Source organism: Thunnus maccoyii, chromosome 19, assembly GCF_910596095.1.
Source record: "Thunnus maccoyii chromosome 19, fThuMac1.1, whole genome shotgun sequence".
In the NCBI taxonomy this organism is placed as follows: domain Eukaryota; kingdom Metazoa; phylum Chordata; class Actinopteri; order Scombriformes; family Scombridae; genus Thunnus; species Thunnus maccoyii.
In genome coordinates this window covers 7,656,619-7,674,033 of record NC_056551.1, presented here as the reverse complement: position 1 = coordinate 7,674,033, position 17,415 = coordinate 7,656,619, and the positions used below count along the sequence as shown (strand labels likewise).

The following is a 17,415-nucleotide window of genomic DNA, read 5'->3' as shown; positions in this document are numbered from 1 at the left end:
GGCCAAAACACATTGCTTAAAGTGGAGAAAGAAAAAAGAGAGAAAGAAAGAGAGAGAAAGAACTGAGCCAAGAGATATCGCAATTAAGAGTTAAGTATAGATTCGAGAGGTCCGAGAGGAGAGGTGTGAAGCATTCGGGAGAGCCAAAACAGCCTACGGAGAATTTATATGGATGGAGGTGAAGGGTCAGACCGCTATTAATCATGGCCCACGTTAAGGATTAAATAGCTCGGTCTAGCATGCAGATGAGAGGACCCGGCCTGATCGAGGTGTTTAAAAAGGCCGTGTTGCGTCTGTCTTCTATTACAGAGCAGGGGCCCGAGGCAAAACAGCCTTCTAAACCGAGGACAAATAGGATGTCCAATCACTGCTCCTCCTCCCCCCCTTCCACCCCCTCCCCACCCCCTCTGATGAGCATTTATCCAGCCAATTAAGTCACTTAACATCATCTCACAAACATGACAACGCCCGATGATTGATAGTTGTTTACTTGGAAGATAGATGAAGGAAATATGCTCACAAAAGCAAGTGTGTGGAATAATCAGCCTACCTCAGGGCTCATTTTTGCTCTCCTCAAACATCTACACCGAAACACACACACACACATTCTCTGTCTCACACATTCACACAAACACACCTTGAATCAGTGCCCAGTCAGACTTAACTTTTCTCTTTTTTTTTCTTTTTTTTTTTGCACAACTGCCTTTGATCTTTGATGTGCCATGCATTACATTAATTATGTATCTCGCCTCAGTACAAACGTGGTGAACACCTTCAAGTGCTTAATAGGAGCGTGCTCATCACAGAGGCCTAGAGGATGGCTGCAGGAGGTGTATGTATACCCTACATCTCTCCTATATGCAGTGCATACAGGATTTTACAGTGGGGGGAATGTAAAACCTATACTGTGATATTCTCCTTCAATCTGGGCCAAAGAAGCATTATTTTTTACACTCTTGAAAAATGCGCCTCCTGCATGCGTGCAGGCTTGTGCGTTGAAGGATAGGAGGTGTAAACTGTCATGGTCGAACATATATGGCAGCAAGAACAGTGATAGTGAAATAATCTAACACTGGTGTAATGCAGCGAGAGTTATGCAAATTGAGTGTGCTGCCGCTTGCTGTAAAGCTAGCCTAGGGGGGGCTTTGGTGAATCTGCCCCAAACATTTATGCATCTGCAATAAATTTATAGATTTTTCATTTTTCTGCCATGTTGGCAGATCACAGTATGAATTTAGTAAACATAAGCAGATGTAGAGAGGGGAGTTTTGAGAAAAATATTGACATTGTAACTGAGTAACATTTGAGCTTGCGCAACTTTCCTGGTCTGGATTTTGTTTTTTGTTGTTTTGCACAATAACAACACAATATCTCATTGTTAGGGTTGGGTTATACGACATGGTCACAAGTTGGTAAAATGTCTGGGTTTTTTTTTTTTTTTTGAGCTTTGAGTCTCAACATATCAAAGCAAATAATTAATTTTTTATCTTGCCTCTCTGTCTCTTAAGAAAAGAAACACATCAAAGACAATTTGCCATTGTTTTATGATGGAAGTTTTTACTACATTTGATTCTGAGAGTACAAAACATCCAGATAATCATTTAAATAAACAGCAAACATGCAGGCAAAACCTGAGTTTTAGTTTTTTGTTTGTTTGTCTTTTAATTCAATTAGTGCTTTAACAAAATGTTGACATAATTTCATAGTTTTGTAATTGATATACATTTGATTTAATAAGCAGATTTAATACCAGAATCAGATTAGATAAAATGTCATCAAATCCCAACCCCTACAGTGTAAGTGGGTGTTTATTTTATATTTTATGTTGTGGCAGCTTCTACAGAGAGATAGGCTAATTGCCTCAGCGGTGAGTAAATGCAGTTGAAACATCTATCTAACTGAGCCAACAGCCCTGGTTCAACAGATGTGACCAGGTTAAAATAACAGGAGATAAGCAGCGAAAAGAATAAGTAGCTGCTACTCAGCTGAAAGGGCTCCACATGATTTAGAAAAACCTCCACCTCGAGGAAAATCTGTAGACTTGTAATATAAAATGCACCGTATAGTCGATTTACGATTTTCTTCATGTTGTGTCGTTGATTTGAAAGTTCATGATAAGGCTCCCGTTTCTATCTGTGGTGTCGCTGCAGCCCAGTCTACGTTGGTGGGAGTACCCCTGCACAGGTCCCTTTTGCAGTGCGGATCCAGTAGTTGGAGTTGTTGTACACCGAGCGCGAGAGGGAGAGGAGAGAGTGAGAGCGCAGCAGCTGAGTGAGCAAACAGAGGAAGAAACATTAGGTTATCTTCAGAGACTATCAGACATCGACCTGTCACTTTTATCGCTTCGAGCCGAGTCCCGTGTCTACTTGAAGAGGACCACAGCAGCAGCAGCAGCAACAGCAGCGCCCGGGTCTGGTCTAGTCTACTCGGGCAGCCGCCTGTGAAAAACTCCCAAACGCGGTCGTCTCAGCTGGCATGAGCTAACCTACCAGACAGACATGGAAACCAAACCATTCTTGTCATTGGGTAAGTTTGTTTGTTTAATGACAAAGCCTTGCTGGGTTATGAACGTGTGGGTTTTGATAGGACTTTCATCGGCAGATTGAAACGTGTCCTCGCGCTGCGTTTTTTTTTTTTTTTTTTTTCCTTTTTGCCCTCTTTTCTCTTTTGACAGCGCGTGCAGCGAGTTGCCAAATGCATCAACATGTTTAGAGCTGTTGACGAGCTGGAGGCAACGTTATAATCTTTATTTTATTTCATTTTTTACTAACGTGGACTTATCGTTTCGTTTAAAATAGAAACAGACATATCTTCGCTGTGTTGCATATCTAATGCTGCTGTCTGAGTTGATGACATTTCGCTTTGATACGGAGTGACATCTCGCTCGGGATAAGCCGCGCGCATACCTCGCGTGCGCTGCAATTAACTGTACCTACTCGCTTTAAGTTTGCGCCTTTGCTTTAAACGTCGACATATTTTATTTAACATCAGTTGCATGAGAAAAAAAGTGCGAGTCGAGATGAAGCTTTGAACTTGCGTGAACTGGATTGAACACATTCAAACATTATTGCAAAAACAGTTAGGAATTTTACATAGAAAATGTACTTTTTTTAACGCACGTTTTCCGTATTACGTAAGCTCGGGGTATGTCTTGTGAGTAGGTAGTGTGTGTGTTTTCTTGAAATCATCTGGCAGGTATGGTTAAAATATGAATATGTGCTTGGAAGTCGTTTTTTTACGCTTTATGTTGTTTTTCACGTGACTTGGGTTGCGGCGAAATTTGCTTCCGTTTAACTTTGAATGCTAGTGGTTGGAAAATGAACCCCAAACAGCGTAGAAGTTGGGATTTAAACTTGGCACTGTGCTCAAACAAAGTCGCTCGACTTATCAAGGCAGTTTGAGGTTGTGTCTTGGCAGTTTGTCTCTTGAAACTGTGTTGAAGTAAAGATTAACACACCGGTTACACACAGGTGACACTGGTGAAGAACACCTTTTGTACACTGTAGTCACTATCTGAGATTTGAACAGACGCCTGTTTTGTGTGGATAGATATAATCTACACTAACACCACTGGTTTTTTGAGGCCACCTGGTAAATTTGACACTTTGTGTGTTGTAATAAAAGGAGAGAGGCAACTTTCAGATTAATGTTTGATGCTTCATTTATCCAGAAGGTAAAGATTTAAAGGGGAAAAAGGGGGGGGGGGGGGGGGGGGGGGGGCATTTGTAGGTACAGCTGTCATTTCTCATTGCAACAGGGACATTTTTGAATTTCCAGGAAAAGTGGAATTAATATGGCTTATAAATTACTCCGTCTTAAACCATTAATCTTAGGCTAAGTCCAGTTTGTATTAATGGATCCTTTTAATTCCTAGTTGAAACACACACAGTCCCACACAAGCACAGCTCACTGTAAATCATTAATGCTGAATGCTACTGTAAGTTTGTCAGAGTGAACAGAGCAGACCCTTGTCCCCTGTAGCAGAGATACAGTACAGACCTGTAGGCGAGCCCTGTTATTGTGTCTGCTGCTCTTTCATGAGGGAGTCGTGTTACACCTCGACACGTATCATCAGCCGCCTGTACGCACCGAGGAGATTCACGGGGGAACTTCTGAGACACCGGGGCGGCTTTCTTCTGTTACAGGCCCGCTCGCTGACACTGTGGCCACAACGCCCTTTATGTGGCTTCTCAGAAATATGCTAAACCACCAGCGTTACACACACTGACAGGCTGTTATTACAGGTGCACCGTATTGTGTGTCCACATTGAAAGTGATATGAGTTTCGGCCTGCCTAAATGTGCGCCAGAGTCATCCATGCAGACACTTGACAGCGTACACAGACAGCAAAGTCCATCTGAAAGCCTCTGTGGTTGGTGTAAGGCTCATTGCTTCATTGTTTAAGTGAGGAGGAACACTTTTTTTCCAGCAGAGTGTTGGATCTCATCTTTTTCCTCCAAGCAGCACCACATGCTGTATCAGCAGCTCTCTCATCGCCTATAGTCCTAATCTGTCAGCCCTTAAAATCGCCATTTATATTTAAACTTGCTCCATCAAAGGTCCACTTGAGCGCTGATTGTTAATTGGCCACTTCAAGGACGCCGCTATCTGCGAAGTCCTTGAACGTATCGATTAGCCGTTCACTCAGTGTAATTATCTGTCGTGCTGCATTAGAAATTCTGACATGCAACCGCTTGAGATGACAGTAAGTACGTTTTACAGTTATAGATCAGTTGTTGGCTGTGATGACGACATCTCCCTTTAGCGCCGTAGGCTCTGTGCTGTATGCTGATGTGCAGCCTTATCTCACTATCACCCCCACCACCGCCGCTGCCACCACCACCACCACCACCACCATACTTGACATTAAGCCATGAAGACTGAAAGGATGAGATTAAAAGGAGAATGTGTCCTTTTGTCAGAGCAAGACGAGGCTGATCATGACAGTTTGTCAGTGAAATAAACAATGTGTCTGTGAAAGGAGTTTTTCAACAATGCTCGGGTGAAAAGCCCTTTTTCCTAGAAGTCAGGTAATCTATAAGTATTGATGAAGTGCTGATTTTTCTGTTGGGTTGATGAGCTTGTGGCTAATATGTCAGCATCTAAGTAGCTCCAGCAGCTTAAAGTTATGCATTTTTTACTGGTGTATTTGCTTGTCTGAAGAGACGTGTATAGTCATATGTTGAAAGGATTATTTTTCCCAAATTAGATATGGAACTTTTTAGAAAATTGAAGCCTTTTTTTCCCCACTAAAGTAATAGAGAGTCATGAATGAAATTCTAATGAACTATGTGAAGGAACAAACCACAACCCTAGGTAAATTAAATCCAACTTAGATATGAGAATAATCAAATGGATTATACTTTTAATAGAGATTTTGTATCCTGAATTTGGACCAGTGTTAACTTAAACTTGACTGAAGTTTCTTTATGTTTTCCAGAGCTCTATGAAACAAACTCTCTCTTTGGAGTGATCACAAGTAACTTGTTGCTCTGACCTCAACAATACTGAAAAGCGACTGACTGTTCACCTCAAAGGCTCATTTTGCCACCTGCTAAAGGGATGCATGTTGTTGTTTTTTTCCTGAGTCCGATGGAACTCAAACATCCCACTGTTAAACTCTGTGTTGCTTTCTGTTTGGGGGAACATAAGGTACCCCCTGTGCACACACACACACTCACAGACACACACACCCCTCCCAAAATCAATGAAGTTCATGGTCTTTGATGAGAAAGTGAGATTCATGGTGGTGTGTGTGTGTGTGTGTGTGTGTGTGTGTGTGGGATAGACTGAGGGCTACATTCCTTTTCTGGCAGTAACTCAGGAACAAAGGTAATACTGGGAGAGGGTGTGCGTCTGCTGGGAGGGGTGTGTGTGAGTGTGTGTGTGTGTGTGGTGGGAGAGGGCTGGGGGAATTACACTGTCAAAAGCATTTGGCCAAGTTTGTCTTTTACAGCCGTCCAGTTTTGTGTTCCTGATGTGATGCTTTTGCTCCCCTTTTGAGAAAAGGGGCTGCAGCTGTCATTTTTATTGGAGGAGTTTTATAGCGAGACTTAATGGCTTAAAGTGACAGCTCTCTCTCCCTCTCCTTTCTCTTTTTTCCTCTCTCTATCTCACCCATGAGGCCTTTAACTCAAGCAAATCAAAGAAAATTTGCTCGCCTTCTATGTGCCCACCCTCCGCTTTCCCACCCTTTACCACTGCCAACATCCAAACTAAACTGTACGAGAGGGGAGAAAGAAAAAAAAAGATTTATGCTCCAATTATGAACACAGCAAGAGTGTTTTTTTTTTTTTTTTTCGCAGTGAATTGCCATCAAGTGTGTTTTTTATTCATGGAGTATCTCTGTTGATCAGTATAAAGCATTAATTACACTTCATGACTAAGAAGAAAGCTTGTTGGCTTCAGATAAAACAGCGCACAGTTTAGCTTGTCATGCTCTCTCCTCTCTCCTCTGCGGCCCACACTTGTTTATGTTCTAAACATAGTATGAATCAGAAACTGCTGGAAGGCACTCTGATGCAGAAATCATGGAATGGCTCAAAGGCTCGTTAATTATTTGTGTAGGGAGCTCCTCGCTCGCAGGAGGCCTTTATTGATAACGGCCGCACTGAACTTTGCACCTTAAACCTTGACCTTTGCTCCCCATATGCTCTATCATTTCAGGAATTCGCCTTTGGCGTTCAATCTGTTGTTTAAAGTGTTTAAAGACAGTAGCTTGCAGTTCTTTCTTTTTTTCTTTGTCTTTCTGTCTTTTTATGTTTCTTTCCTTTTTTTTCTATCCTTACTAATTCTCTGCATGGTATGTTGTGCTGCAGCTAACAACTATTGTTGTTACTTTTTTGCAGTTAATCACTTAAATGAGAATGTATGAAATGAAAAATAGCCTTCACAAGCTTGAGGTGACGTCTTCACATTGGCCGTCCTTCAAAACCCCCAAATATTCAGTTTATAAAAATATAAAGACAGAGAAACGCAGTAAATAATCACGTTTTAATGGAGCAATCATTTCAACACAAATTTACACACTGTTTTGATTTGTTGAAGTTTGATTGTTGTAGCTTGCATTTTCACTACTAAGTGTTTGAATCATCTGAGCACCATTAGTCTTGGGTTTTATTGCAGGTCCTCTAACTGCCTTGAATGGCTTTTCTGTGGGCTGGCAGTATTCAGGGTGCGTACAACCACTCTTTTGAAGTGGAAACGTAGTCTCTGCGGGGATTTGACCAGATCACACTCATAATTCGCAGTGAGTGGAAGGTCGGTTTGCTCTCCTCTAGCCAGGGCTCTGTTTTCTGTGTTCTGTGTGTATCACCAAGCAAGGAGGAGAAACACATACGAAAGATGAGCAAGAAAGAAAACATATAAGTAAGAAAGAAATAGAAAGAAAGCTAAAGTATATTATCATTGTGTTGTGAAATGAAAAAAGTTGCCGAGAATCCAAAAAAGTAGCTGTTAGATGATGACTTCCCTTTCTGTTCCTCTGTAATCCTCAAGTTGGCATGTTTTTAATAATAAAAACAACTGTCGACTCTTCTTCTGTGATCGCGGTAATGCATGAAAATATCTTGGCTGTTTGGCGGTTATGATGTGTTTTGTAATTAAGTTATGAGCACATGGGCTTTGATGGGTATTCACTGGAGAGGGATGACGAATCGAGTGAATCCTAGATATGTTCTGCTCCTTCCTGTCATTATATTTCCCTCTGCCCGCATTTTTTTCCACACTAATTATAACAATGAGAACCGCTGATTTAAAACACGTTGATCTAATTCACTTGAACTAGTTGCACTACAGCATGCGTGAGTAGAACTTTGTTTTCTACTTTAAAATTTCAATCCATAAAAGCACGACTAAACTACGGTGGATCACTGCTTTACATGTTGTAATATTATGTATCTGTTACACTGGTTGTGATATCATCAGTGTGTAACATGATCAAAAGCTGGAATGATGTGTTTGATGTTTCTACACTCCTCGCAGAAAGAAAAAATAATTATATCATGGACTCCAACTGTGAGGTTGCTTTTATAAAACTGTATATTCAGGTGTATACACAGTGCTCTCCCTGTCTTTTTCGAACACACGCATACACAAAACACCCCGTGTCTGTCCGTGTGTATGTACATGTAAACACTCACCCGCCACAGCCGAAACAGAGCGAGGTAATTAAGGCCGTGTCTCTCACCGCTCCATCACGGTTTCTTTCTGAGGTCGCAGGGAGCGAAAGGAGGTGTCCCGGTGTGCCCCACGCCTTCCTCCCTTCCCTGCCACCACCACCTCCACCACTACCACCACCTCCACCACCGCTGCTGCCGTTACGTTCATCTGTCACCTTGCCAGATGCCAGAGGGGGAGGTGGGGCTTCCGTGCACCGCTGGGCACGGTGCCACGGAAATCCCACAGCATGCAAAACACCTCAGTTATGTTCTGTGTGTGCATATGTGACTGTGCAAGTGGGTGGGTGTTTGGGTGTGTACATTTACTGTAAATTTGCACCTACGTGCCAACAAACGTATCAGATTAGTAATTACAATCTATTTTTACCCTGTGATGAAATGCTGTGTGTGCATGTGTGGTGCAGGCACATAAAATATTATTAAAATCATTTTAGGGTTTAAGAAAGCAATTTAGAGGGAGCAAGAGAAAAAAGAGTGTTTCTGCTAACCGTTTCATCCATTAGCTTGCCAGGTTAATGCAAGGCAAGGTGCCTGTATGTGGAAGGAATTAAAAAAAGTGAAGTTGCAAACTATTATTAATGACTTAGTAGTAATGCAAACACAGCTCTGTCAAGATCATATTCAAATATTCCTGCAAAATCAAATCTGTAGCTACTCTAGCTAAAAATTCCCCCTGCATGCACTTCATGCAGCTATTTCCTCTCCTGCTTAAGAAATTTCTAAGTACTTTTCACTACTTTAGTTCTTCATGTTAAAAGCTCTGGCTAAGATGCTTTGTGTATAGCCTTTATTAGGATTTAATCTCCATTCGTTTAAGAGAAAATTCTAAGAAAACGGCATCGCTCTGTGCATTTCCTAAGAATTTCATCAGCAGGAAAAGCACTGGGGAGGTTTGTGAATACTTCTCCTCACCAGAATATGATGTTGCACAGCTACATGCCATTGCGACACCCGCTTGTTAATAGCAAAAAATAGCACACAAATTATGGGTGCTATTTTGTCATGCTAACACAGCAGTTATGGCAGAGTGTTTGTGTTTTCCTGACAAATATACAAACGCATGTAATAGTGGCTACTTTATTTGTGGTGAAAGGCGCTTAGTGAAAACAGTGAATGTCCCTATATTAGCTGGTCCTGGAAATACACTATTTATAGTAGCCATAACTGCACGAAATTATCACATTACTGGTAATAACACTTGTGCAGGTGTTTCAATGCCGATTGTTGAGTTCGGTGTACATTTGAACATGTTTCAAACCCCCCCTCCCCCACTGTCACACACCCCAGGTTTCCATATCGGGCCTTGTTCTGTTGTTTCATGTCCCTGGATATCTGATTTCAACAGTAATGTTGTATAATTAAAGTTTATATGTATAAGATATTGTCTGCAGCTCAATGTCACTACAGTATGAGCCATTTCCTCTTGTTATCTTGAAAGTTTTGCTGAGTTTTACTTATTTTAGAGGCTCTCTCCTTCTCAGTTTTCTGTTCCTCGGGTTCTTGCCTGCTGGGATTGATGTTGGTTGAAGCTGTTGTTCAACCAGATCTCAGCTAAAGTTTTTCCAGATCCTATAGGGGTACGCTCGCAAGACGCAGTGCATTAGAAAGTTTTCTTCAACTTTCAAGTCTTTCTCACAATACAAAGACGGGACTCAGGTTCAACTTCGGCCCTATAAACCAGTCTGTGAGATTATAGGCTGTGACTGCAATTATGATAAACAGAAGATCCATTAGAGAAGCTACCAAACTGTCTGGATTACTGATGAGATGGAGGATACGGAGGGACGTTAGGAGATGCAAAGGGATTGACACAGGTCACTTCAGAAATGGATGCAAAGCATAAATACGTAATGTACGTGCTTAACGAGTCATAACTTTCACATTATTTTCACAAATTACCATGCATGAGGGAGAATAGAGGGAGGAAAAAAAAGATATTTTGTGAGATAACAGGGTTCCTCTGTGGGTTTTTCCTCTGCCTGCAGTACAGAAAGACTGATTAACTGTTTGTTGACGCCTGCAGGTCTAGCATGTTCATACATCCGCCCAGACTGTGGTCCACACACACACACACACACACACACACACACACACCTGTATGCATGTGCACACACACAGACATACATACATATACACTGTCTGAACAGAACTCTAGTGGGCTTTGTCACCTATGGTTAGACACCTTGCTGCGGCCGTCTGGTTTTAGGAATGTTCTCAACAGCAGGAAGGTGGAAGGGTGCTAAGAATAGAAGGGGGGGGGGGGGGGGGGTGTCTATCTGGAAAAACAACACCAGCAACATGGATCCTCTTGCTCTTGATATTGACAGATAAATAGGCTGTACCAAGAACACTGCGAACAGCTGAAATGAAATGTTGGAAAAGTTAAATTTCCACTCTCGCCCTTTGTAATTGAGTGTTCGGTTGAAGGTGCTTACATGGTTGTTCCCTCCTCTGCTTTTTCCACAACATTCAATCTATTTGAATTCAACATTTTATTGCCCCATAAGGGGAAATTTGCTTTGCAGACAGGGTTTGCAGTAAAATCACACAGCAGAGCCATGTAATATGAAACAGTAAGGCCACATAATGTAAAAGAGCAATGACACACCTAATAAATTACTTCAATATAAACCCATCTTGACCATGGTAAGACCAGAATGTAGGGTATACTTATCTCTTTTTTTTTTTTTTTTTTTTTAGCTGTGCACTACTACTTAAGTCACTGAAAGTAATAAGAATGAATGAATGTGCAAAGCACATTAAGTGGTAGCTGAGTTGAATGCTCTTTTATATTGGCTATAGAATTTATTAACCTGTTTATTAGACTTAAAAAAAAAAACCCTTGCATTGTGCCACCAAGGAAAATGTTCTTAGTTATCCAAAGAAAGAGTCATGTAAACAGATTATATATCACTGTACCATGACAGTGTGTCATTTTTTTCTTGACTCTCCGACATAATGAATGTAGAATATAGCGCACATATAGGCTACCAGTACCTTCCATGTAAATCTGTCGTTTGTACTATTTTGGAAAAGAAAGTTGAGCAACCAGGTTTACTAGACAGACACAGACAGGCAGGCGCGCAGACGCTAGCCATGTCTTTGTCATCAGCTTTCTGCATACCAAAGTGCTGACAGTTGCCTGCACAAACGGCTCTGACAAGTTCAAGTGTCACATTTAGGATGCTTTCTTCTGTTTCAGTGCAGAATGGGAAACAGGAGAAGGCAGTGGATTAAACGGGACAGATCTGAGCGTTGAGTTGTTGGCGGAGCAGAATTGTTATTGGCAGGACTGTGTGCAGCTGTGTACTGTAGGTTTATGCAGTTATGTGTGTGTGTGTGTGTGTGTGTGTGTGTTTGTGTAGGCATGCACTAGGCCAACAGTTGCTGTCATTATTGATTAATCTGTTGATTTTTCTTTGATTAATAATATAGTCTATAAAATGTCAGACAATATTAAAAGGACCAATAAGAATTTCAGTGAGCAGCAAAGCATCATGTGTGAGAATTTTGAGCCAGATTATGTTTGGCATTTTTACTTGATTATTGATTCAAATGATTGTTGTTCATCATCAAACATGTATGTTATTTGATATCTTGGTGATCAACTGAATGAATAATTGAGAAATCATTTCAGCACTAGTATGCACATTTCCATGTATCAGAGTATCAGTAGGGCTGTGTGTGTGCTCTTGGGCATGCAAATGTATCAGTGTGTACAAGTGTGCACATTTACAGTATGTGTGTGCTATGTGCATAATTAGCTGAGGTGAGCGCACGTATATCCTGAGCTGCTGCTGCTGCTGCTGCCGCTGCTGTTGCTGCTGGTGGTGGTGGTGGTGGGGGTGTCCCAGGCAAACTGATTCATGAACTGCTGTATGTGGAGCAGAGCGCAGAGCAGCTGAGAATCAGTGTGCTGTCTGGGAGAGGGAAGGTCAGGGGTTGTGGCTGGGTCATGCTCTGTGGGAGAGGAGCAGCCTCAGCAGACATGACAGCGTTTGTACGGAGGTGAGGAGAAAGGAGAAGTGATGGAAAGGGAAAAACAAAACCGGATCAGCGTGGAGTCCGGCAGAAGGAAGCAGGAAGCATGTTGTTTTTATTTAGGTCTTGCTTCACTCAGTGCATGGCTTTTTTCTTTTTTTTTTTTTTTCTCATCGCATCAGTGCAGCTATTGTTAGTAACAGAGTTAATTGTTAATTGATCCAAAGAGCGATAAAACAAGGCACCTAATCTCCCGCTCTCTCTCTCACACACTCACTCACACACACACACACACACACACATGTGCTGTTCAGAATGAGACTGGATGTTTATTACAGGATCCTAGTGGATGCTAAGGTGCCTTGGGGCTATTAAAGCCCTCACTTAAAAGGCACTATCAGGGAACACTGATGTGGGCTGCTTGAAGGAGGGAGGTGTAGAAGACTTGTAGAAAGAGAAAGAAACAGTGAAAGAGAAGAAAGGGGAAGAAAGAGAAGTCCTTGGAATAGTGAGCAGAAGGAGGGAATAAACAGTGAGCACATCTGGATTGCCTCAGTAGAATATTTGTGCAACATCTGGAAAAATTCCCTGGAATTTAAGGGTCCCCTCCTTTCATTTCAGTTATTTTTTCTCCTTCTTTTCACTTCTTCTTCTTTGCCCTGTTTTCTGCATCTTCAAAGTCTCTTAACCCGGTGCGGCAGGCACGTAAATACTCCCGTAGTAATGCATGTTGAGCCATTGCAGACTTTATAGCGGGCCAAATTGGGCCCATGTGACCAACTCCCCTTTGTGCAGGGCCGGGCTAATTAAGTGGCACAGAAGTGAGAGGGCACCCGGCTGTGGATCCAGATCTAGGCCAGACCTGGGCCAAACACAACCCCTCATAAAATACAGGGAAAAAAAGAAACTAAATCCTCCACCTTCCACAGACAGTTAACTTTTAATCATAGCATGAAAAATAACCTCTTTGTTTTCACCAGAACTTTAAAAAAAAAAGAAGATGTGAACAGACTTTTCTGGTATATCATGAAAGAACTACTATGTATTATAATTAAAACACAAACAGGCTGCCTTTGTGTTTCAAAAACAGATTTAGCTTTTTCATGTATTAGTTTGTTGTCATTGAAAAGGACATACAAGGAGTGTGTTCATGAGTCTCCCTTTGAGGCACAAAGTCCCAAGAGGGACAAAAAAAAAAAAAAGCCTCAGAATCGAATCAACACCATCAGTCGATTTGTATCACTCAATCCGCTGCGTTGCGTTCAGCTACAGGGCCCTTACAGTACATTAGAGATGCACGGCGAGGCTTTTGTCCGTCTCCGCAGCGAGATCACAAGAGCGGTTCTCTCTCTCCTCTCATCAGTAGTGCCAGAGCCAGCCCGTGTTCATTAGCGATTAAGATTCAGACGAGCTCCGAGCGCCTTCTGTCTTACCTGGGCGAGGCTCCTTGTGGGTCTGCGGCGCTGACAGACAGGTAGCTTACTCAGAGCGGAGGGGAGAACAGGAGAGCGCAGAGGTACATGCTAATGTGGCGACTGCGCTGATCAAAAGAGATGCATCACGGTCTCCCTCTGATGGGCTTACTGATGCCTGGTCCCCCCTGAGAGCTACAGTACGCACAGGCAGGAGTAGGGCAGTGATCAGAGGGAGAAAGTGAGGGGAGCGAAATAAAGAGAGGAGGACAGGGTGAAAGAGATGTGAGGAGGGGGAGGAGGAGGAGGGGAAGAAAGAGGGGGATGGATGACAGCGAACAAGAGAAACAGGCAAAGATGAAGAGAGAAATGGAAAGGAACATAATGAAGTTAGTAGAGAACTGATTAACCGATCAACAGGAATTTAACAACCACAATTTTAATGGAATTATTGGACATTTAAATTGTTTTTCAAGCAAACATCATTCAGGGAAGGTATTCTGTTTTAATACAGATCCTGTTTTCTTTCTATCTTGCTACCTGAGTGAGGCAGAAGTGAAATATGTTTCATTTGGTCAATTATCTCTCTTTCTATGATGACGCAGAGCTGATTTTTTTTTCCCCCCTTGTTGCTCTGCAGTTGGCCTACATCTTTCTGCCTGGCTGAGCTGACATGTTGCACTCCTTTCTAGGAATGCTGATGTTGATGAAATAGCGTACTGTATGTGTTTGTGTGTCTGCGTCTGTTTGATGTACAGAGCGGCGTTAGCAAGTTGAGCTGTATCGGTGCGTGTGCCAGTATATGTACAGGTTAATTGAAGCTGTATGTGTTGGCATGAAACACAGGGTCGTTATTATATCCAGGAATTTATGTGTTCAGTTAGATTTTCTTTTAAATGGGTGTAAATTGGAGTATACCGTAGAAATACTTGAAGCACTCTGGAGCTTAGCCTTTTATTAAACAGATTCTCAACAAGTTTTCTCTTCATTCTCTATGGTGTGAAGCCTTTTTCTGAAATATGCAATAGAGATTGTTTATTGTCAACTATTGTCAACATAGTTTAACATAAATCCTAGAAACACAGAAAGATATGTGCAGTATTATACATATACAGATAAAATGATGGACATACATGGGCACATACACACATGCATACAGGATTCCTAATATAAGCATTCTTAGAAAGGGTTTGTCCTAAAATGTGATCATGACAGTATGACATTTTCACTGTGCTTTCAGCAGGGATGGGTGTCATTAAGATTTTAACGGTACTACTATTCTTACAGATACTGCTTATTGATCCGATACTTTAATGGTACTCTTATTATTCTTTTTGTTATTTTTTAAGAGAAAAAACGAAACAAATTAAGAACAGAATTAACATTGCTTTATTTTCTCATATGTACGGTATATAAATGAACATTCTGGAGTAAGAACTGCAACAGAATTGTTTTGAACAAATCACTATTACTACTAGACCATAATGTGATAATTGAAATGTAAAACAAATAAAATAAAAGTGGAACTGTGCATTTCTGAATGGCAGTTGGGATGATACTCTGATTGCATGATGATGCTTCAGATTTAATTTATGAAGACACCCACATTTATAGCGAAACAATTAGCTGGCTTATGATTATTTTAATCATTAACCCATGTTTGTATAGTTTAGTTAACTTGGTGTGGGCTCTAGGCTGCTAGTATACATAACATAACTGAGGTGAATGGAGCAACGAGAGATTAGAGATGATGATGCACTTTTGCTAGATGTTTCGAAAGATTGCTCATGTTTCCACCCTTGCATGCAAAAGACTTGTTGCACTTGTGGCACTGAGCATTGTCAGCATCGATTCTAATGAAGTGTAACCAGACTTTTGAGTGTGTAGTTCTCTCCGCCATTGTCGCTAAGAGCAGGTTCTGTGTGTGTGTGTGTGTCTGTGTGTCTGTGTGTGTGTGTATATATGTACGTGAGTGTGTGAGAGAAAGAGAGGCAGAGAGAGCTGGCCCCTGCCCTTCGCATATAAGACAGCCTCTGAGATAGAGATCTCTCCTCTGGATCGAGAATAACAAAAATGCACCATAGACGAATGTTTTAATCTTACTGCAAACTAGAAACAGAGTTTGTGAGATGAAAACTGCAAGATAACATTTACGTAGCCTCAATAAAAAGGAAATCTATTTCCTTAATTTCTCCAATACGAAGAGCAGAACTGGTAACATCTGAGCTCATCAATACTACTGTTTTTAATAATTTAACCCGGGGGCACATTTATTACAGGGTTTAAAATACCCATCCCCAGCCTTCAGGTTATTGTGTGTGCAGACATCTCTGTGCAGCCCTGCAGAATGACCTTGCTCTTGCTCAACCACTTGCCCACTCCTTGATCCAAATCATCCAAATTAACTTTGCTGTTTTGGACTCTACTTTTTGAGAGGGGGCACCAGTGCTCAGCTCTAAACTGATCTGACGGTCTGTCTCTCTTGGTCAGTAATTGTTATTTGAGATAAGAGTTTTTACCCTTGAAGGCAGATTTAGTATTTTTGGAGCTGCCCTATGCTTCGCTGGCTCAATGCATCTTGCGGCGTCTGCAGGTAGAAGTGCAGTGATGTCATCGGTGACATTTCAGTGGAAGGAGTATGCCGTGTGCCCTCAAAAGGTGCCTCAGCTCTTGACCCGGACCTCCCTACACTATCAAAACAAACCAGATTTTATAACTGTAGATTTTTTTTTTCATTTTAATGCACCTAAGGGCCAATCCTCTCGCCCCTGATCCACACAGTAAAACTTCAAATAAATCTTAAGGTTAACCAAAGAATTTCATGTTTTACCTCATAAATGCCTCTAATAAATACCGAGTCAAATGATTGTTTATGTTTGAGGTAAGAAAATGGTCATAAAGCTTGACTTCTGAGACTGTATACACAGCAAGGTGCAGATCTGTGGAAACATAAGAAATGTCAGTTCACTGACAAAATCAAAAAAAATAAAACAACTCTAGTTATGTTATTCAGTTATAGAAATAAGAACCTATATGACTTACATCCCTGGTGAGTGTAACATTTCAGAGAATAAACTTTTTTTCCCCACTTGATTATCACTTATTTCAGGAAAAAAAAAATCATTGTAATAACTTTTGAAACTTGGAGTTGGCAGCTAAAATATCACCACTTTATCTTGTTTGCAAATATATTGTACATTCAATACAATTAAATGTGTGTATTTTTATGTAACCTTGGAAGGAATATATCTTATTAAAATAAATAAATAAATGAAATCTGTCAGACATTCTAAGACTTTGACACACATGTAATTCTCATGTAGACTATTGAAAAATGCATTATAAAGTTCCTGTCAGTCAACATGAGAGATATTTATCATGACGTCATCAGTACATCATTTCCTCAACGTTGTAGTCTCTAGATTTAATCTTCATTAGAAAGAGGCTGCCTGGTTTGTCTGCACTCTAAAACACAGTGATCTAAAGGCACTGTGCTAGGCCCCGTGACCCCGACAGCCCGGGGGTCAAACTGATTGGAAGTGAAGAACCACGTGTGGGTCTGGGTCATCAGTGGTATTACATCACATTGATTGGCTCAGATCCGGTGGGGAATCTCCAGTTAGGGTTCAGTTATTGAAATTAGGACTAGCTAGTGACAGATTGCAGTCCAGTGCCTGGCTCTCTCTGTCTCACACACACACACACACATACACACACATATACTTCTTTGTCTATCTCTCAGTCTCAGCTGACCACAGATGTGAATGAATGATTGGTATTCCACAGGCTGGCCTGCAGGGGACTGACTGAGTTTATGACCAGCTTAGCCTACAGTCCTCTGC

General features: G+C 41.4%; 1 protein-coding gene across 4 annotated transcripts in view; it reads left to right on the top strand.

Moving 5' to 3' along the window:
* Nucleotides 1-2,163: 2,163 nt before the first annotated feature.
* Nucleotides 2,164-17,415, top strand: part of rxraa (retinoid X receptor, alpha a) — a 105,540-nt gene continuing 90,288 nt past the window's right edge. For all 4 annotated transcript variants that reach the window (XM_042396073.1, XM_042396071.1, XM_042396072.1 and 1 more), the window contains exon 1: nucleotides 2,164-2,526. In XM_042396073.1, the coding sequence (XP_042252007.1) occupies nucleotides 2,499-2,526 (28 nt within the window). In that variant the 5' untranslated portion in view covers nucleotides 2,164-2,498. The remainder of the gene's footprint in view (nucleotides 2,527-17,415) is intronic.